This window comes from Sciurus carolinensis, chromosome 14 (genome assembly GCF_902686445.1).
Source record: "Sciurus carolinensis chromosome 14, mSciCar1.2, whole genome shotgun sequence".
In the NCBI taxonomy this organism is placed as follows: Eukaryota; Metazoa; Chordata; class Mammalia; order Rodentia; family Sciuridae; genus Sciurus; species Sciurus carolinensis.
Window position 1 is genome coordinate 2,243,508 of NC_062226.1, and position 21,592 is coordinate 2,265,099.

Genomic DNA, 21,592 nt, shown 5'->3' on the forward strand with positions numbered 1-21,592 from the left:
CAGCAAGGAACAAGCCGGCCCCACGTGTCAATGTGCTGAGGTGGAAACAGCAGACCCTGGGGAAGCAGGACTGGCTGGCATGGACTAAGCTCTCTGCTTCCGGAAACAGCCTATCTCTTCTTCCAGTCGGCCCCCGACAGGTGGGGAGAGGGTCTGGGTGCTGGGTGTCAGCTCTGCCTGATCAACAGGGAGGAGAGAGCCAGGGGCTGCTCTCGGCAGGGGCGACTGCTGAGCTGTGAACAGAACCTCGTCCACTGCCAGAGAGCCACAGTCCAGGAGCCTCCTGACTCCTAAGGCCACGCCCACCTCTGGGCCTGAGGGAGGCTTCCACCCCGCCAGGCAATGCACATGGGCCTGCCCGCTTAGCAAAGGGCTGCCCTCAGGGCGCAGGCTTGGTCGGCGACGCGGAGGAGGGTGCGCAGGAGCCAGAGGCTGGACGTCAACTCTGGAAGAGGCGGGGTGGCCCCAGGCAGCCTTGGGTGTGCGTGTGCGTCGCCCCCCCGCTGGCCGGGACCCAGCTCCACTCACCAAGTTCTCTATGGAGCTCTGGAACTCTCTGATTTTCTTCAAGGTCTCCTTGTCCCTCTTCACCTCGTTTATGTACATCGCCAAGTCCTGGGAACAGCAGAGGCAGGTGAGCAGCGTGTCCACCCATGCCCAGGGATGGGCCTTCCAGAGTCCTCTCTGGGTCCCAGATGGGGTAGCAGACCCCCAAAACAAGGAGGGGGTGAGGAGCACCACCCCACGGGACACACAAGGAAACCGAGGCAGGGAGTGCAACACGCCTACCCGAGGAGCGCACCCCCTGGGTCTGGTGGGCTCCCTTGGACCCCGCCTGGCCACCCTTCAAAGTCAGAAGATGCCCTCTGCAGCAGGTCACACAGGCCCTCCAGACCTGGACCCACCCCCAGCCTGCACATGTCCTGGGAGCCTGGGTAGAATGAGTGGTCAGTCAACTTCTACGTGGGCCTGGGGGTCAGCCCAGCACCCGTCCACCATGCTGCAACCACCCTGCAACCCTCCCACTGGCCACCAGGGGGCAGTGCCCACCTCAATCCAGAACTTTGCAAAGGACTGGAGATGGGGACAGGCAGTGCTGAACCGCTGCACAGTCAGCGGCCAGCGGGTGGAAACGTGGAAATCCCACAGGCAAAGCTAGCAGAGGACGGCGGGAGCCAGGCCCAGTCCCCTCCTCCCTTCTGTCCATTCTCCTCCCAGGGGACCTCACAGTCCACACTCCAGCCTCCTGCTGGCAGCACTGAGCTTCCCCAAGCTGCAGCCCATCTCTTGTTAAGGGCGTTTTGTTTTCTTGTCCACTTTAAAATGAGAAAAATAAATCCCAGAGACAAGGAACCCAAAGCAGGGGCAGAATCTGAGCAGTTGTGGCCAAAACTTAGCAGGCAGGGCCTACACGCCGTCCGGCCACTCTGGCCTCCACCACGCTCCCCTGGCCCAGAGCCCACAGGCTCAGACCTGGGATGGGACTCCCAGGGAAAGAGACCTCCGGTCCCTAGAGGCAAAGCAGCCTACCAGCAGGGGACCCAGGCTTGCAGGGAGCGAGCGCTCTGTCCCTGGGGGAAACCAAGATCGAGGACAGTGGAGACCCCCATGCTGGCCACATGGGCCTTCCCTACTCTATGGTGGGGGATGAGAGAGGCTCACAAGCCCTTCCGACTCCCGGGCCTCCCGGAGCGCTTCCACAGCCTCACAAACACAGGAGGCCTGCCCAGGAGTCACAGGCCCTCCCGGTTCTGAGCGCCTCTCAGGAAGCTGATCCACCGAGGGACCTAGAGGCGCCTGCTGGCCGGAGCCAGGACTGCCACATCTGGCTCAGCGCGCAACCTGCCACCAAACCCTCAAGATGGCCTGCACTGTGGCTCGCGGCAACGGGCAGCACACCAGAGGACTTCACCCCCAGTCCACATTTGTCGGCAAAGGCCACCCCTCCTCTCTGCATCAGTGGCAGGTCCTGCCTGGGGGTCAGAGGGCACAGCATCCAAGGCCCCTGTGATCAGGCCCAGGCCCACCCCACGCACCAACAGGCACGGGCCCAAGCAGCCATGGCCGGCTGCCTCTGGGAAATCACTCTTCAAGCAGGTGCCACAGGGACCTGCCCCAGGCTGGACACAGTGCCCACCCTGGGGACACAGGTGGCCATGACGGTCGAGGAGAATGGGCAAGAACAGGTCTCCCTGGGGTGGGAGCACTGCCCAAGGCCCTGGGAACCCAGCGGGCAGCCCACCCACCCGGAGAAGTGTCAAGTTCACTGCAGAATGGGAGTGAGCCGGAGGCGGCCAGGTGACGAGGAGGTCAGCCTGGGAGAACACTGGGAGGCGGCTTGAGGACAGACACCTGCGGGAGCCTGGGTGGGCAGGGGCCTGGGTTTGGGTTTCCGTGGCAACACTGCTGCAGCTTGGAACCCAGTGCCCTGTGGAGCAGCCCCAGCACCCCATGAAGAGCCCGTCTGGCGGAGGCAGCAGTGGGTGCCCCAGAGGGTTTCTGAGCAGGGCCGGATGTGAGCCCAGCAACCTGGACCTGGGTTTTCACAGACGGGGGCGGCTGGGGGGGGGGGGGCTGGCAGAGGCCCTGGAAACCATCGAGAGGAAAGGAGCCGCCCAGACGGGTGGCAAAGGGGCCGAGGAGAGGGGCGGACACTTCAGAAGCAGAAGCCCGGGGCTGGGCAGGGGAACCCAGGGATCCCCGGGTGGAGCACAGAGTGGGGAACAGGCAGGACAGCAGGAAGCGGCTCTCAGCGGTTGTGGGCGGCAGGTGAGGTCAGGGAAGTCGGCCGAGGTCCCTCCAGCACCACCTGCACCCTCCCGCAGGTCTCGCCCATCACACGCCAGGACACGGTCCGGCCACTGGCAGGCGGGCTCCGCAGGCCTGAGCGTGCGGGTGCGGCGCCCAGCCAGCCTCCACGCCCACCTGCATGGCTTCCAGTGCTTCTTTGAGCTGCTGCCTCTCGGGCCGGTCAGCAGAATGGCTCAGGAGTTCCTGGAGGAAGCGGGTCCTGGGTGACTCAGGGTCCCAGCCCTGCCCTGCCCCATCAGGCAGGGGGCGCCGTCCTCAGCACACAGCCACCCTCACCCACCGGGTTGGGTGCGCCTCAGCTGCCTCCTCCTCCTTGCGGGTCACCCTGCTCCCAGCAGGACCACTCCCAAACCTCGTGGACAAGGGGAGGGGGCAGCGCAGGAAGGAACACGGGGGTGGCCGACAGCAGTGCACTGAGGTGGACTCACCCAGGACCACCCACCTCCCCTCCAGGTTCACGCTTCCTGAGGACCTTCCCAGCCCCTTCTCACCATGGCTGCCAGGAAGCTCAGTCTCCGTCACGTGACCAACCACAGCCACACCCTTACTGCTGGACTGAGGCTGCCTTCCTCCCTGCTCTGCTCCCCCGCCTGGTTTTGGCCAGTTTCCCCCTGTGTGTCTACTCTGATAACCTTCCTAACAAGCACTGAACAGCAAGGGCGTGCCGAGCAGACTCACTTGGGTGGGCTCACATCCACCCTGCCCTGGAGCCCGGGGGCGGCGGGTGTGGGCAGCGGGGCCTCACCTTGAGCAGCAGGTGGTACTTGAGCACTCGCTGCATGGGGACCACCAGCAGGTCTTGCAGCTTGAACTTGCCGTCCTGGACCTTCAGTGTGCACTCCTGGGTGGCGGGAGAGCGCCGTGAGGAGGTGCCCACACCTGGGACTCGAGCCCGGGCCTCCAGCAGGAGCAGCCCCACGGTGCCTCTCACGCTGGGGTCTCAGTGGCCCCCACCTCAGCGCCCTGTCCCTTCCTTGGGGCCAGTCCTTCAGAGAGGGCGGGGCCTCCCCTGCCCACCCTGCCGCCGCTGCTCTGGGAGTGGCCGGTGTCCTGACCCCCAGCTTGCAGCCAGGGCTCCGAGAACAGACCCTGATCACACCAGACAGGGACCATCCTGTCGGGTCAGCGGCCACCACCAGGGAAATGAGGCAGGGCCTGCGGGGTGGGTACCGAGCCTGGGTAGGACACACACTTCCAGCAGCGTCGCCTGGGCCCTGGGGTCAGCAGAGGCCAGGGTCGAGGGCCACAGACCCTCGTCGAGTCAGATGGGCCCCAAGGCCCCGCTCCAGGCACCCAGGGGTGCAGGCTGCGTTTGGGCCCAGGACGGTGTGTCCCAGCCTCCACCCAAAAAAACCAAAGGAAAAAGCAGGCCACTCCCAGGCCGCACCCCTGCCCCAGGCAGGAGGGAGTCAGCGAGCTGCAGCTCCGAGTGGCCAGGGCCAGGCCAGCGCCCGTTACCTCCACTTTCTGCCTGAAGTCGTCGCGGCTGGCGAGCAGCTGGTTGAGGGTGCTCTGGGCGCGCTCCAGGTGGCTGCAGTAGTCCCCGTAGATCAGAAGCCTGGCGGCACATCACACGCGGGTCAGCACGCGGGCACACGCGCACATGCAGGCCCCGGGGCGCAGGGCCTCGCGACACGCTTCTTCCTCGGGAGGCTGCGAGGGCACAGGGCCCTGCCCGCGGTGCTGCTTCAGGTTGTGGCCAGGAGCCGGCTCCAGCCCCACGGCATGCCTGGAGGGGACGGGAGGCCCTGCCCCAGAGCCAGCGGACCAGGACGGCTCCCGCCCACTCTGTCCCAGGCAGGGGCACCCCTGGCGGGCCCCTGGTAGAGGCCAGAGCCGGCCCCAACCCGCGCTGCCAGCCACCCTCCTGCCCTCCCCTCCGGGCCCTCGAGCCCCCCTCCCCCGTCTGACTCTCGTCTTGGGCCCTACGATGCTCTCTCCTGCCAGGACACTCCTCCTGTCCCCAGCCGGGCCAGGCGCACCCCAGCGCCCACACCTCTGCGGACCTCCAGGCCCTGGGGGACAAGCCTGCACTCCACCTGCAGGCCCTCTTGCCCTCAGCCGCACAGAAGCCCCTGCAGCGAGGAACCGTGCCAGGTGACCGCGTGGCGAGGACAAGGGTGACGGCAGCCACACTGGAGGACACTGCGCCAGCTGCCTCACTGATGCACCAGACCTTTTTCTCCACCCGTCAAGGTGGAAGCAGGGACACCGAGGCCTCAGTGAATGCGTCAGGGTCACCTGCTCAGGCACGAAAGGCGGTTCTCTGGAAGGCTGGGCCTGACACTGGTAGGACTTCCATGCGGCCGGCCTTTGGGAGGAAGCGTCCAGGGGTGGGGCCCCAGGTGGCGGAGCCCTGCTCGTGGGTCCCTGGCAGGCCCTCTGCCCCCCGGGCCTTGGGCAATTGGGAGCAGAGGATGCCCAGCTCCTGGAAAGGCGGGGGCAGGGCACTTTCCACCTGGGGACACATCAGTGCAGTGCTAGCTCAAGCAGGGTGACACCTCCTGACACGTGTCCCAGCTTTCGACAAATGCTCAGGGATCCGAGGCCCCAGCCCCGCGGGCTGCACGCCTGGCCGAGCCGCTGCCTCCCTGAGCTTCCCGCACCAGCCTGCAGGGAGCCGGGCACAAGAGGCTGAGGTCCCCCAGCACACGGGAGCCGACCACCGCAGACCCTCAGGCAGAGCAGCGCATGCAGCCAGCGCCCAGGTCAAGGTCGGCGTGGACCCTGCGCCAGCACCATCCGCACGGGCGCATCCCCAGATCCGACAACACTGACCCCTCCCAGGGCCCAGGCTCGAGACATCCGCCAGGAGGACGCGCCTTAGGCTCCCGTGAAGGCAGGAGGGCCCTGCCTCGTTAGCAACGTTAGGAAAGGAGGTGATGCGGCTTGCCCTGACGTGCGGCCTCAGCCTGCTGGGCTGCCGGGACCCGCCACTGAAGCCTGCGGTGCTTCCTCCTCCGAGTCCTCGCCTTGGCCTGGACGACCCCAGCGCCCCTCCCACCTCTGCCCTCCGCTCCCGCCTTCCATGAGTGTCTCTTCTCCCCGTGCAGGGCTGGCCCGACCCCCGTCCTGTCCCGGGCCCCATGCCTCTGGCTCCTGGCTTGACCTCGGCCCCTAATGAGCCCTCTCTGAGGACAATTCCCGTCTCCTGTCCTGCCTCTGGCCCCGAGTGCAGGATCCGTACACAGCAGGCACTCTATAAATGCCTGCGGAGTCAGTGAGCAAAGAAGCGTTAGAACACTGAGTCCAAAAGGAGACTTGGTGGTGACCTCTGATGAGGCCCAGGCAGACCCTTCCCCAGGCGGACACGACGGAAGGGTCCTGGCAGGGGTGCCTCCTGAGTCAGGTGGCAGGTCACTGCGTGCACGGCTCCTGGGCCAGGCAAAGAGGTGCACGCACCCCCACGGCAGCTCCAGGGTGGAGGAGCCCCTGGTGCCCCAGAAGGTGGAAGCCTCGCGGGCAAGGTCCTTGTGGGGGACACGCCAGGTCTGTGTGCCCTTGACCAAGGGACAGGCAGACAGCCAGGTCTCACTCCACCCTGGTCCTGTCTTCAGAAGGGGATGCCAAGGTCTCCAGCTGGACCCCTCGCACCTACTAGAAGGTTCCAGAATCCCACGCTGCCCCTCGTGAGCTCCCAAAGGACGAGCTGGGACAGAAGCAGCTTTGCACCCCCTCCATAACGCCACGACCGGAGGTTGGAGGCAGGGAGCCCGTGACCCCATGGAGGTTGCCAGCCACGGCAGTGACCGCTCCTCAGCGGCACTCACTCTGCATGGGGCCTGGGGCAGCTGGGTGGGCAGCAGATGGGCCTGCAGACCTGCCTGCATCTAGACGCTGGCCTAACTCCTTGGGCGCAAGCCCACAAGAAGAGGGGTCACCTCGGGCTTCAGACCTAGCCCACAACTGGCCCGGGCACCGTGGACCTCCGTCCAGAGAGCTACGGACGTGAGCGGCCGCAGCTCTGTGGCACCTGGCCCCACCTCGGAGCTCGAGCCAGCTTCTGCCGGATGGCAAAGACGGCCCCCGGCTGCCCTGCACGCGCTGCCGGGTCTGCTGAGGCTCGGAGCGCCCTCCTGGAGGCCACAGTGGCCCTCCACTGAGTGGGGACCAGCTGGTTGGGCAGAAGGATCAGCCCGCTCAGCCCCGTGGGTCTGCACAGCCCAGGTAACACCCTTGTCCCTAATTCACACATGAGGAGGTCAAGACCGAGTCACAGGCTATGGACACTGGGACCCCCAACCCAAGACCTCAACCTCGACCCAGTCTCATGGTCTGTGCTCATGTCCCCAGAGCCCCTCACTCAGACCTACACAGGCCAGGCCGGGGGCTCCTGTCACCAGAAGCAGCACTGACCTGTCCACCTTGTGCCAGGTAGACAGCACGCGGGGGCAGGCTGTGTCCTCTAGATGCCCAAGTCTCCAGGACGGGCACCAGGCCTGGGGCACCATCGATGGCATGAGTGTCACTCACCAAGACCCCGACGAGCAAGAAGCAGAAGGGACTGCTGGAGCCCACAAGACCCCTTCCAGGCCACACTCAGTGCTCAGAGGTGGCCTGACAGGCTGTGATGGGGTGGGGGCAGTCTTGGTTTCGGACACTCGGTTTACAAGCCGGGCACATGGCACATGCTTGCTTACAATCTCAGCAGCTCGGGAGGCTGAGGCAGGAGGATCACAAGTTTGAAGCCAGGCTCAGCAACTTAGTGAGGCCCTAAGCAACTTAGTAAGATGCCGTCTCTAAATAAAACGTTGAAAAGGGCTGGGATGTGGCTCAGTGGTTAAGCACCCTGGGTTCAATCCCCAGCACCAAAAAGAAAAAGAAAAAAGAAAAAAATCTGTGTTTCCAAGAGGGCACGGAGGCCTGGAGGCCAACAGCCACCTGTCCCAGGATGCCAGCCCTGAGGGTCCCCGGGAGGATGCTCCTGCCTCTACTGTCCCAGGCTGGTCCTGAGGCCTGGCAGATGGGGGGGGGGGGGCACTCACCTTTCCTTGAATTCAAGGAAGACCTTGGCCAGCGTGCTGCCCCCGGCCATCATGGACACGTCGATGGCCCTCAGGAGGCTGTGGTGCACCTTCATCAGGTCCTGGGGGAAGAGCGGTCAATGTCCAGCGGGCAGCCCCAGCTTCACTCTTTGGATGCCCGTGAGGCCATGAGCAGCCCGTGCTGTGGGCACCCCACACCACCGCTGCTCGCTAGAAGCTTCTACAGCAAGGCAGTCGGAGGAGCCAGAGCACATTTAAGCCCCATCACAAGGCAAGCGCAGTCACCTGCTGCCCATATCAGCCCCCAGGAACACACAGTGACACAGGACAGCTCTGGTGCCCAAGGGGACAGTGAAGGCAGAGCGGTTTCTTAGCAAGGTCCTCGTGGCCCCTGCTGTCCCAGGAGCAGAAGCTCTGGGCAGCCAGCTCAGGGCTTTGCAGAGGAGCCTCAGCCTGGGGCACCTTCTCCCCACTTCAGAGCAGATGGACAGCTGCGGGGCAGCACTGGGCTCCCCACGCCTGGCTTCCTTTCTCTCTGGTCATTGGACCTGCCCAGGACTCATGGCAGGTCAGGGGCACAGAGAGCAGGAAGCTCTGGGGCCTGGGTCAGCCTCCTCCAGGAAGCGAGACCAGAGGCCACCCCTTGAGCTGACAGGAGGCCAGCGGGATGGCCAGGAGCAGCAAGTTCCCCAGGAAGCCCTCAGGCACCCGCCTCCAGCCGGCGCCCTGCTCCGCACTGTGGCCAGGTGACTCTTCCCACGGGGCCTGGCCTGGGGCAGCTCCGACCAGGCAGCAGGGCCTCTGCTCACAGAGGCAGGGGCCTTCCTTGCCGGGGCCTGCTCCCCTCCAGGGCCGTGGACAACGGAACCACACCTGCCAGCCAGTGCCCAGCACACAGCTCTCCTCGTGCCACGCAGGACAGGTGTCCTCTCTGCCCCAGGTCAGAATCCCCAGAGAGAGATTCTGCGCTCCTGCCCCTGCCAGCCATGGCCAGCCAGGGACTGCGGGCTCTCCAAGGCTGTGGGACAGTGGCTTAAGAGCAGCAGACCACGTGTGCGAGCCAGGACCCTCACCTCCAGGTTGATGAAGACGGCAGCCATATCCGCTGGGCTCAGCACCAGCCGCAGGGGGCCCATGTAGTTCTGCAAGAGAGATGTCCACACTAAGCCCTGGTCTGGAGGACACTGCCCCTGTCCAGGCCACGACCACCTGGAGGTCACTGCCCCTGTCCAGGCCACGATCACCTGGGAGGTTTGGTGCTTCCGGGACAGTGCACAGTGAGAGCCACACAGGGACAGCGGGCAGGAGGGCAGGACGGGCTGCCTTCCAAACACCAACCTCTCAGCCCCAGCAGAGCTCCTCGGAGGCCAGGGCGGGGCAACCTGGGGCCAAGGGGGTGCCCAGAACTCCCCATTCAGGTGTCCACATCATGGCCAGCTGGACTTAAAAGCCCAGGGGATCCAAGCATGAAAACTCATCTTGCTGGGCATGGTGAGCACGCCTATAATCCCAGAGGCTTGGGAGGCTGAGGCAGGAGGATCGCGAGTTCAAAGCTAGCCTCAGCAACTTAGCGAGGCCCTAAGCAACTAAGCAAGATCCTGTTTCTAAATAAAATACAAAAAAGGGCAGGGACGTAGCCAGTGGGTAGGCACCCTTGGGTCCGATCCCCAGTACCAAACAAAAAAAATCTATTCGTCTTTGCACATGGCTCAGGTGGTTGCATGTCAGAGAAATGCCCCAAACCAGGCTGCGGGGCACGGGGAGGCCGCAGTGGACAGGGGACAGGCTGTTCAGTGGCTCAGGGCCTGTGCCCACCACGCTCCAGTGCAGGGCGCTTCCGGCCACCCAGGGGCGAAGCTGCTGCCTCCTGCGGCAAAGGGGAGGCCAGTGCAAAGCCTCCAGGACAGGCCCTCGTGAGGGAGAAGGCAGGAGCGCGGAGTTCGGCTCAGCGCCTCCAGGATCAGGAGCTGCGCTGCCCAGGCCAGGCTCAGAGGCAGAGCCAGCCCTGCGGGTCGGGTGGAGCTGGACGCGGCGGGAGGCACGACCCCTCCTCTGGGGTGGGGGCCTCTGGAGGCAGAGCCGAGGGGCCCAGCCTCACCATCCCAGAACGGCTGTGGCCAGCGGCCAGCGTGCCCACCTTCTCGATGTCCTCCAGGGTGCGGTAGTACTTGGCCTCGGTCTCCTGGATCTCCAGCAGGCAGCAGCTCCTCTTGTCGTCCTCCGTCATGCCCATTTTCTGGAGGGGGCGTGAGACGTGAGCCAGGATGCCCTGCCTGGTACCTGCCGGCTGTGCACCTGGACGGGGAGGCCCCAGGCCGCCTGTCCCCCACTGCAGGACATCTGCTCAGGCCTGGCCACGCGCTCCCCAGGTGTAAAGGAGTGGGGAGCAGCGGGAGCCCAGACCCTCCTTGTCTTGCAGTTAAGGAAATGAGGCACGGGGACCAAGGGGGTGAGAGGGGCCAGCACCAAGCAGTAGACAGGAGACCCCAGGCTCTGCTCCTGAACTGGACTTCCACCAGCAGGGCCTCAGCCTTGGGGCAGGGCCTCTGCACACACAGGAGACGCAGGCCAGGCCCATCCACCGGACGCTGAGCCACCCGGGGACCCAACCACTGAGCCAGCTTCCCAGAACCAACTGTCCCCCCGGAGTTGGACTCCCCTGGGGCCCACTGACCTCCAACCCGGGGCCTGAACTAACAGCCCATTGGCAGGGTCACCAGGGACACACCTTTGCAGCACAGCCTGGCCCTGCCTCCTGGAAAACGCGCCCCAGGCAGCACTGCCGCAGGGAATGCCTGGCCACAGGTGGTGTGAGGCAATGGCCAGGGCCACTGTGGGGCCACCATGTCTCTAGGTTCTTTAAGGCCTAAGGGGCCATATCTGCCTGGAAGGTTCTGGAGACACGGAGCTGTTTCCTGTGCTGCGCCATCTGCACTCACATAGGCAAAAACTCCTCCCTGGCCTCCAAGGAACCCGCAAGGGTCCCCTGCACACCGCGTCCTGCAGCATACAGAGCAATGCACACCGCGGGCGGGGGTGGGGACTGGAGTCCACTGGTACTTGGGCTTTGTGGGAGGTGCCAAGGTCCAGGACTCAGAGAGTCCGTGTGCACCCAACTGCATCTGCCTGGCAGGGGCTCCCTGGGAAGACTTGCACCTGCCTCCCCTTACCTGCCGCTTACCTGCATGTACCTGATCTGAAAGCATGGAAAACAAGCAAGAGAGTGACCGACCAGCAGCACCCGAGAGCCGTGTTTGTAGGCCAGGGATGCCCACCCCACCATCAGCCGCAGTCACAGGGGTCTGCCCAGCCCTTCCTGTGGGTTGGCCTGCCACCTCCCTCTCCCACACCAGGACCTGAGCGGGCACTGCCTCCCCAGTTGGTCCTCCTCTAGAGACATCGCCACCCGTAATTCAGACCAGAGAGCTCAGACATGACCGGGAGGCAACGGAACCGGGAGGTCCCTGCCTGGGAGACCGGACTGCTTGAGAATGTGCTGGGCATTCCAAACCAGCTGGTCCCAGGACAGGGCAAACATAGCCCTGCCCCTGTTGGTTCTGCAAGCATCCCTGTGTCCTGCCTCTGGTGCTTCAGGACCAGGGACAGCAGCGAGCTCCAGGGCTCCTGGGAGGACCCTCAGGTCTCCAGTCAAGAAGAATGGGGTTCTGGGGTCCACAAGGGAGTGTTTGCACAGCCTGGGGGTAGGGCCTTCAAGAAACCCCCAGGCACACACCTGCCTGCTTGCTGGCGTTTACCCACAGGGCACCCAGACTGGCAGTGAATTGAAACGGCACGGCCCCAGGCGGCCAGAGCTGTGAGGATTCAGAGGTGGTTTCGGGCCAGCTTTGGGGACAGAGAGGGCCACTCTCTCCAGAGAGCACCGTGACAGCAGGGGTGGGGCGGGGGGCCGCCTCCAGAGCTCAGGGCCAAATGAGAAGCCTGTTCTGAAGAGCAGAGCTCGGGGCTGTGGGTGCCCTGCCAGCCCTCCCCAGGGCTGCAGCGGGCACCGCCAGCTCAGGAAAGGGCTCTCTGAGGCCTGGGCCTCCGAGCTGTTCCTGCCACCAGCTGGTGGCTCCCACACTGACGCAAAACACTGATATCTGCTTTTGAGAAATTTCCCCTTTCCCTAGGGAAAGTAGTCGCATCAAAAGCCTCCAGAGCAGGCAAGTGGCACCGTGCCCACCCGCAGGAGCAGACGTCCCACGGGCCATGGCCTGCCTCGCCAGGCCCCGTCTCCCCCTCCCGCCAGGCCGGACCCCTGCCTTCCGTGCAGCAGCTGTGGGCCATAAACCCGCACCGGAGCAAATCCGCGTCTGAGATGATTAGCCAACGCCTGAGCGGAAGCAAGCATCCTCCCCACATAAAAGACGCGCAGCTGGCTAATTGAGCCGGCACGGTCTCATCACTCCGCAGAGGGGTGAGAGAAGCCTGCTGTGAGACCCGCGCCCAGAGGCTATTTTAAGGCTCCAGGCTGGCAGGACCAAGCCCTGAAGCCTTGGGAGGGCTCCATGGCAACCCGGCGGCAGGCTGGGGGTCGCCGGGCACGCACAGGGAAGCCATGGGTAGCAGTCAGGGAGGGAGCGGCTGCAAGGACACTCTGCGGGGACCAGGGCCCTGGCCAGGCCACGCTCCCGCTGGGCGGGCGGGACGCAGGGGGCTCACCATGGGCTGCCGCACCTCCACCTTGATGATGTCCTCGTAGATGTCGTCACCCTCGTCCTCCCGTGGGACGCAGTCGTAGATGTCCTCACCCAGGTCATGCTCGCTGCACAGGAGGAGGTGGGTGAGCGGGAAGCGAGGGTCTGGCCATCCCGACGGAGGAGCCCTGGCAATCCACCCACCTTGGCCTCAGGCCGGTCCACAAATGGGGGTTTCCACGAGTTTGAATGGGGTGGCAGAGGTCGCCATCTGCCATCCACCTGGGTGGCAGGGGGACCCGGGGACAAGGCCCCAGCCTCTCCAGCCCCGCAGACACCAGCCTCCCAGGGTCTCCCAGCAGCCCTGGCTCCTGCCCCCAGACCAGAGGCCCTCGTACAGACCTCAGGGTGACCTGTGGCTCAGCCTGAGCTCTGCACCATGCTTGAGGCCCAGGTGTGAAGGTCAAGGCTGCAGCACCCACGTGGGGCCACCTTCCACACCAGGGTGAGGGGCCACACTGGAGGCAGGCGTGGAGCCTGTGGTGCCCCTTCCTAAGCCAGCCCGGGGACTGCCCGCTCCTGCTGCAGAAGGCCCTGTCTGCCCGACCGAGGCTCGCCTCTCCTCCGAGCTGCCCCGCGGCCTGCAGGACCTAGGTCATGGCCCAGAGCCCAGTACGTGTCCTCCGCTGCCTTTCTCCTTACTCTGTACAATGTTAAGGCTTCCACCCTGGACTCACGGGGCCCGCTGCCCCGAACCTCCACCCCAGAGCCCTACCAGGTCTGAGCAAACAGCCGGTCATTCCCACTGGACCCCTGGGGGGTCACTGGGTCCTGGGGAGGGGGAACCACCCCCAGGCCCAGGCTGGCCGAGGTTGTGGGCTCTGCTGGGGTCCTTCCTAGGAGAGGCTGTGCTCACGGGCCCGTCCTGCGTGTGTTCAGCTCTATGCGAGGCACTCTGGCCTCCTGAATCCTTCGGGGGTGTGCGGCTCTGAGGGGGTGCAGAGGAGCACGGGGTACCCGACAATCACGGGGAGGAGGCGTGGCCTCCTGATGGCCTGGCGATGGGGACAATTCCCGCCCGGGGCTTCCAGCCAGGGTGGGCTGGTGGGGCCTGGGAAAGGTGCCACGGGGGGTCCCCTCCAGCGCCCTGCCTGCTGAGTCCCTGCATCCAGGTGCACAGCCACACCAGTAGCCACGTGTGGGTCCCATGCGCTCTGGGAAATGCACGCTCCTGCTTCTTTCAAAGACGGAAGTGTGTCCCCAGCCCAGCGTCCCCCACAGGGGACTGTGCAACACACACACACACACACCGGCAGCTCCGCCTCCGCTGCCCAGCCAGCTCCCTGGCCACCCGCTCCTGGCCGACTCTCCAGATCACCTTCACTGGTGAGGGCACGGCAGCATGGTGGAACACCTGCTCTCCCGTCTGGCTTCTCTGCCTGACAGATGCCTCTGAGACCCCGCCACACGCTGCTCCGGGTACCAGCAGCGGTCCCTTTACACTGCTTAGTGCCAGTCCACTGCAGGAGGCAATCCGAGAACCAGTCGTCTCTCGGATGGACGTTTGAGCTGCTACCAAGCATGGGTTATGGTGGACGGAAGGGGCTGTATGAGCGTTCACGTCCCGTGTGCACGTGCACAATTTCTTCCAGTTCCGTGGGAAGCAGGGTTCCACCCGCAGTGGAGCTGCTGGGCCAACCGGCAGGTGCATCTTTAATGTCACAAGCAGCTACCGAAGTTCTTCCAGGGTGGTTGCAACATTTACATCCCCGCAAGCAGCGTGTGCAAGTTCCAATCACTCCATATCCTCTTCAGCTCATGCTGTTGTCAGTCTTTTTAATTTTAGCCACTAGAGCAGGTACCCAGTGAAATATTGCTGTGGTGTGTTTTACATTTTCCCGATGACTAGTGACACTGAGAATTTTCCCATGTACTTTTAAATATCTTCCTCTGGGAAAGGTCTGCTCAAGAATTTTGTCCATTTCTGAAAATATGTTTTTTTTCTTTTTGAATTCCAGGAGCTCTTTACATATTGTGGATCAAGTGCTTTGTCACATATGTTTTGTAATCCCACCACCACCATCACCAGTCTCTGCCTGGCTATTGATTTTATTCATATATCTTGATAAGCATTCATTCTTAATTTAATGAAAACAAACTAATCAATTTGTTTGTTCTTCTGTGCTGTCCTAATTCTGTTATGTGTCCTACCTGAGAACTCCTGTGTCTTACCTAAGAAATTGCTTTCTTCCAAATCACAAGGGCTTGTTCTCCTACATTTTCTTCTGAGAGCTGTATAGTTTTAGTATGTACATCTAGGCTTCAGATCCATCTCAAATTAACTTTGTGTCTGCTCTGTGGTAGGGGTTCACGTTTTCCCACAGGAATATCCAAGTGTTCCAGAATAACTTGCCAAAGACTTCGTTTTCCCCATTGGCCTGCTTACACAGCAAACAATGGCCACGTGCAGGTCCACCCTGAGCTCCTTTCCCCCATCCACTCTCTGGCCTCCCGCAGACACCACTGTGCTGTTTCAGTGTACGGACAGGGTATGAACCCTGCAGGCTTGTCCTTTCACAAGACTGTGTGCGCCATTCTAAGGCCCCTGCGTTTCCAAATCATCTCTGGAACCACCCACTTCTGGGGAGCCTGGGATCACAACATCCTAACAACACCTCCATCCATGAACATGGTACATACTTTCATTTATTTAGGTCTTGGATTTGTCTCAGCAATATTTTATAGTTTTGCCATTTTCAAGATCCAGGAAGTCTTGGCTGTTTCATGGTCAATGGTCTTTTCGGCCCCCTCACTACCCCACCTACTCCCTCGCCTTGGATTCCCTCACACCCACGTCAGGCTGCTTGAAACTGTCCAACATGTCCGAGGCTCCGTTTGCTCATCCCCATCTCCTTTCCCTGATACTTAAAGTCTGTAACTCCCATGGAATCTCTTCAAGCTCACAGCGTCTTGTGGTGCCACCTGTGACCTTTCATGGGGCTGATCCAGTGACTGCTCGTTTCAGACACGACCTGCAGTTTTGGAGTCTCCCTTTGGCCCTTTTTGCGCACGCCTGTTCCTCTGCGAGGCTGCCCGTGCTCATCTGCTGGCACGCACTTCCCTCCAAGTCCCTGACCATACTTAGGAGTACTCTCTGACAGATCATCTCAGGTGCCAACTTTCTGGGCTGGGGTGCTCAGACAGCGGGTAAAACACTGCTTCTGGGTGTGTCGACAGGAGACCGACATCTGGATTGGCAGGCTGAGGGAGGAGGACCTGCCCTCACCCAGGCAGAGGGCATCACCAGATCCGCCAGTCGGGATCCATCGGACAGAGCTGCTGGCAGAAGGGCAGAGCTGCTCCTCTGTCCCATCTCAGGACGTCAGAGCTCCTGGCTCAGGCCTCTGGACTCACACCAGCACCGCCCCACCAGCTCCACAGGCTCTCAGTGCTGGCCCTGGACCGGGCATTGCATCCCTGGCCCCTGGTCCTCAGGCCCCGAGACTCTGACTGAATGTCTGCCACCCACTTTTCTGGAGCTGTAGCTTGCAGGCAGCTCACTGGGGGACTTTCCAGCCTCCAGAGGCACATAGCCCCACGTAAATCCCTCCTACGCGTCTCTGCGTGTCCTACTGGTCAGTTCCTTAGAGGCCCCTGACTGGCACAGCTGCCGCTGGCATCATCTGGATGGTCCTGCGCTGGCTTCTAGGGCCCGTTTGTTCCTGGGCCTGACTCACTTTCTCCTGCTTCTCTGCAAGCTGGGTGACTTTCACACTGCACACTGGACATTATGAAAGGGACATTGTGGCGACTCCGGATCCTACAGTTTCAAGTTTGCTCTGACACAGAACGCAGCTGGACGCAGCGTCCAACTGTCCTCCCACAGCTGAAGTAGCTGCCAGATTCTGCTTCTGCTCCGGCTGCTACGAGTCTTCCTGGAACCACAGGGTCTCCCCTGGCAGGTGAGGTGGAAGAGGGGTCGGCCAAGGGTGGAGGTGGGTCTGAATGCAGACAGGGTCCTGCTGCTGTGCACCCTGCCTCCCAGCCCACCCTCGGCCGCTCTGCCCCCCCGAGTTCGCTCCTGATGCTGGAGATCAAATCCTGAGTGTCCCCAGGGTGTGCCGAGGCTTGGTCCCCACTCTGTGGCACTGCTGGAAGGTGTGGACTCGGTGGCAGGGAAGCAGCCAGGTCGCGGGATGTGCCCTGAGGGGACACTGGGACCCAGCCCTCCTCCCCTGCTGCCCCAACACCACGAGGTGAGCAGCTTCCTTCCCATGTGCTCCTGCCATGGTGTGCCGTGTGCCACAGGGCCTAGGTCCAGGGACTGGGAACGGAGGCAGGGTGGCCACTGGCACCACACAGAGGGGGCCCTGGGAGCACCAGGGTGACCGCCCAACACTGCCGTTTCTGAGCATGCCACCAGGAGCCCTGGTTCCTGCAGGACCTGCTTCTTACCCTCCTCGTCCCGCAGACCACACGGGGCTGAGCTGGGCACAAGCTGCCAGAGTCTGGAGGGGAAGCCAGGTCAAGGGACACTGGGACAGTCAGGTCCTCGCCTGTTCCTGGAAAGGGCAGAGGAGTGGGGCAGCTGCCTGGACACACACACGCTCCAGGGGACAGGATGAAGAGCAGCAGCAGGGCCAGGAAGAGGATCCCGGAACCAGAAACTGAGGCCAGCTTGGCACTCAAGCCATATGATAAGGTAATTCGGCAGCTGGACGCAGACCACGAGGTCTCGGGTGACCCACACCTGCCCCAAGGCCACGTCTGCCAGACTCCTGCAGGTCCTGGACAGAGCAAAGACCTTGGACCCCTCAGGCTGGGGGTGCAGACTGGACGGGCAGCCGCGGGGCTGGGTCCAGGTGCCAAGATGGCCCAGAGGTAGGGAGGAGACAGCAGGGGCTGCCGTGGTGCCCCCCGGGCGGGCGACGGCTCTGGCCCACTTCCCTAGCTTCTGGCCAATGGCGGCACAGGCATCCCGCTTGAAGTGCTCCTCAGCAAGGGTGGCCGGTGAATTTCCTGCACAGGCGGGGACAGGCCGCCAGCCACGAGCGTGCAGAGCTGGGCCGGGGGCTGCACACAGAGGTCAGCCCCGGGGTCTGGAGTCCCTGGGGAGGGCAGTGCAGTGACAGGGAGGGGCCTGGCCACCCTTTCCCATGAGACAGAGGCTTGACAAGAGTCCAGCTGAGAGTGGACACAGAACCGGAGCCCATCCACAGAGCCCCTGCTCACGTCCCTCGGGAGTGGGAGGCCAGGCTGCAGGGCCTTCCGGTTGGACCAGCACCACCCCCGCAGTCCTTCAGGAGCCCAGAGTCCCTGGAAACCCCAGGCCTCCGCATCCCGCAGAACAACCCCATCCTCTCCACTTGGTCTTCTCGGCAGCACTGCGTGCCTGACCTCACTGGGCCCCTTGCAAAGCAGTTTCCTGGGCAGACGGAGGGCCTGTGGACTTGCAAGCTCCAGGGGAAGCGCAGCGTCCCTGGCCAGAGCTGGAGGAGTCGGGGCTGCACCTCCAGAGCAGGCGGGCAGCCCCGGCTCCTGCGGCTGGGCACTGGGGGCTGCACCTCCAGAGCAGGCGGGCAGGCCCGGCTCCTGCAGCTGGGCACTCCACACCAACTCTGCGTTCCCACCCTCCGGCAGATCCCAGCCCGATCCTCAGGCCCACAGGTTTCTGGCTCAGTAACTCTGGGCAGGAACTAAGCTTCGGTTTCCCTCGTTGCAAAGGAGTCAGCGGAGAATCAGCCACAATATAAATGACCAGCCAGGCCTCGCGCACAGTAGGTGTTCAATAAGCGGTGGAAGGAAGAGCGCTTCCTTCACTGAAATGACACTTAGGACCCTGTGCCCAGGGAGCAGCATTAAAAGCAGTAGAGTTTTCAAGCACAGGCTGGGAGTTAGAAGCCCAGGAACCCTGCCCATCTGGTCACTGCCCAGCTGTCAAGGACTGTCCTTCCTTGTCCTGTTGCCTGAACATCAGAGCACATATATGAAGGGAGAGACCCTGGACCACAGCAGGAAAGTGGCCCCTCAGAGGCAGATGGGCCTCCCGGTGCGGCAGGGCCACGGCCCCTCCTGCCCGGCCAAGCGTCTCCTCCCGTCCCTCCCCGCTGCTTCCCGCTGTCAGCTGCACTGGCAGATGCTAGGTCCCCACAATTATTTCTGTCCTCACAACAGCCTGAAATCTTCCAGGAGGGGCCCCGAGCACAGGCTGCGGCCCGAGATGGCAACTCCCGCCTCCCACCCGAGACCCTGGGTCCAGCTGGAAGCCTTGCCTGCTCATCAGAAGGCAGCTGCACAGAGGGCCCACCGCCCTGCCAGGAAAACCAAGGAAACGTGAGCACACCCGGCCTCTGCCCGCCTGGCCTCTGCCCGCCCGGCCTCGGTGTTCGGGGGGACGTGGCACATGGCCAGGGCAGGTCTGGGGGTCCACACCCAACAGCAACTTGTCTCCAGGGGTTGGGGCAGGGGCAGCAGAGAGGCCGCTGTGGGCTGGAGGGTCTGCGTGTGGGCTGGACAGGTGGACAAGGGCTTCTTTACATGTCACCTGCCCTCGGCAGCCCTGACCACTCTGGGAGGAGTCACTCCCCTACAGGTGGGGCCCTGGGCAGGGATGGCTCAATCGCCCAGGTGGCACAGCACAGGTGGACGGAACCCCCAGGTCCCCGGGAGTGATTCCGAGGGCCCTGCCATGAGCTGCGGCTCCCTCCTCCAGGAATCCCCTCTAAGCAGTTAGAATTTAGACCACATCTAAACACCCAGAAACCAAAAAGCACGTCAGGGTGGTCACTAGGGTTGGGCATCCTGGGTCACCACGCACGGCAGAGGGCTCAGGGTTTCAGGTCCTCCTTTGTCCTGCAAAGCATGCTGTGCCACCTGCAGAAAGTCACTTCCCTTCTCTGTGCCTTTGTTTATTCAACTACAGCTGGGAGCCAGATCACCTGTCGTGAGGCTGGCCTGGGACACGGGTCCTTCGGAGGGAGTGAGCGTGGCACCACGCCCCAGGCCCGTGCAGGCTGCCTGCTGTGTGTTCCCCACAGCAGAGGGAAGCCTGCTGTGCTGGGAAGCTCCTGGCAGGCACCTGCAATCACCTGGCAGGCAGGGACGGCTGCTGGAAGTGACCTCTGGGCTGGGTTTTGTAGGCTGACAGGAGTGGGGTGTCCACCTGGAGGAGCCTCGTACACAGCAGGTGCCTCGGTCACTCGCTCCTCAGCCGGGTTCCCCAGAGCCTCTGTGGGTGGCGTCTGTGTCGCGTGGCAGAGAGGCACTGCCAGGAAGGCCGAGGCCTTGTCCTCCCGGGGCTTCCAGGAGTCCAGGGGTGATGCGGGGCCTGCCAGAGAGCACGGAGCCAGCCCTCGGGCCACTGCCCCGCTGCTCCCTGCTCCCTGCAGGAGGGCCTCAGAACCCGCCCGGCAGCGCCCGTCCCTGCAGAGACCACAAGGCGTGAGGACAGAGAACCGCTGGGACCTCTCTCCCGAAAGCACTTGAGCTTAACAGGCAGGAGGTGGAGGTTCGTGGGGACCCCCAGGAGCCGGGCCTGCACCTGAAGGTCTAGCCGGAGCAGGGCTGGCGGTCCCAGCGGCCTCCCACCAGAGACCAGACCAGCCGGCCGCGAGCGGTGCTGGGGTGGAGCAGGGTTTCACGGTCATGGAAGCCCCGGACCCAGGAGGCCCACAGTGGCCCTACTGCACCAGGGGCCCAGGAGATGTCCCGGGCAGGAGCAGGGTGCAGGGAGCAGGGCTGTCGGTCCCACCAGCCACGGCCACTGCCCCCACAACCCGAGCAAGAACGGGCTCCTTCCTGGCTCAGGCACGGAGGGAGTCCCTGCCTCTCCTGCCTGCAGTCCCTCTCCACATCGGGCAGGTGGTCCAGGCTAGCAGCAGGGGCTGGGCTGTGCACACGGGGTCACCCTGGGGTCAGGACCACTGGCCTCAGCTACTGAGTAGCAGACCCATTGAGAGCCAGACTCTCCCAGGACCTCAGCCCAGAACGAGGCATGACCAGCTGGGCAGCGGGAGGGAGGGCAGGTTCTCCTAGACCCTGCACCCCACATAAGGCACTCCCACAACACCTCCTCCAGGAAGCCCCACCCTGGGCGTGGGAGGTCTGTCACGGTGGGCACCGCCTGGGCTCTGGGAGTCTGTCACCCGTGGGCACCGCCTGGGCTCTGGGAGTCTGTCACCCGTGGGCACCGCCTGGGCTCTGGGAGTCTGTCACCCGTGGGCACCGCCTGGGCTCTGGGAGTCTGTCACCCGTGGGCACCGCCTGGGCTCTGGGCGTCTGTCACCCGTGGGCACCGCCTGGGCTCTGGGCGTCTGTCACCTGTGGGCACCGCCTGCGCTCTGGGCGTCTGTCACCGTGGGCATCGCCTGGGTGACACAAGTGGCAAGTGCAAGCTCTTTGGAAGTGAGCCACAGGGATCACTGACGGGCACGGGCCCCAAGTCTCTGATGGGTGCTAACCTGTGCCCAGCACTGAGCCCCTGGTTGGGGGGTAGTTAGGCAATGGCCTTCTGGGTCAGACAGGACTGGGTTCAAACTGTAGCTCTGCCCTTATCTGCTGTGTGACCCTGGGCAGGTGTCTTCACCTCTCAGAGCCCTGTCTCCTTCCCATGCAGTGGGAAGGCTCTAGGCCCCAGTGCCGGCCCCAGCGCGGTACAGACGAGAAACAGCTGGCAAAACAGGCTCCGTGGACGTCAGTGCTGGGGCGTCACCTGTCCAGGTCCCAGAGGCACAAGCTAAGAACAAACAGGCCCTCCACAGTGTTGGGGGAACTGAGTGCCACCAAGGAAGAGCCCAGCTCAGGTGGCACACACGTTCCCCGAATGTCCTGTGTGGACGAGGCACCGAGGGCCAGGGGCTCTGCCGGCAGGCACTGCTCAAGGTCCAGATGTGGGTGCCCTGGGCACGGTCCTTCTGGCCCTGGCCATCACCTGCCCAGGCCAGGCCCTCAGACAGTGACTGCTGCCTGTCCTGCCCTCAGCAGGCCCTGCGGCCTTGATGCCCCTGTGCCCAGCCTCGCTCCAGCCTCACCCCACCCAGGAGAGCCTGGCCTCCAGCCTCCTTCCAACTGGCGGCTGCCGGGCATTCCTCCCAGGGAGGGGGGGCAGGGGGCGGGGGATGGAGCCGGCGCACTGTCCATCTGTAACGGGGCTCTGGGAAG

General features: G+C 63.5%; 1 protein-coding gene across 5 annotated transcripts in view; it reads right to left on the minus strand.

The window, feature by feature from the left end:
• Positions 1-21,592, minus strand: part of Vav2 (vav guanine nucleotide exchange factor 2) — a 141,378-nt gene that overhangs the window by 22,378 nt on the left and 97,408 nt on the right. For 3 of the 5 annotated variants that reach the window (XM_047524711.1, XM_047524708.1, XM_047524707.1), the window contains exons 5-13: positions 12,459-12,561; positions 10,978-10,992; positions 9,934-10,032; positions 8,870-8,938; positions 7,797-7,897; positions 4,270-4,369; positions 3,557-3,652; positions 2,926-2,994; positions 529-615 (exon numbers count right to left, since the gene is read on the minus strand). In XM_047524711.1, the coding sequence (XP_047380667.1) occupies positions 529-615; positions 2,926-2,994; positions 3,557-3,652; positions 4,270-4,369; positions 7,797-7,897; positions 8,870-8,938; positions 9,934-10,032; positions 10,978-10,992; positions 12,459-12,561 (739 nt within the window). The remainder of the gene's footprint in view (positions 1-528; positions 616-2,925; positions 2,995-3,556; positions 3,653-4,269; positions 4,370-7,796; positions 7,898-8,869; positions 8,939-9,933; positions 10,033-10,977; positions 10,993-12,458; positions 12,562-21,592) is intronic. The other 2 variants (XM_047524710.1, XM_047524709.1) reach the window with 1 other exon arrangement.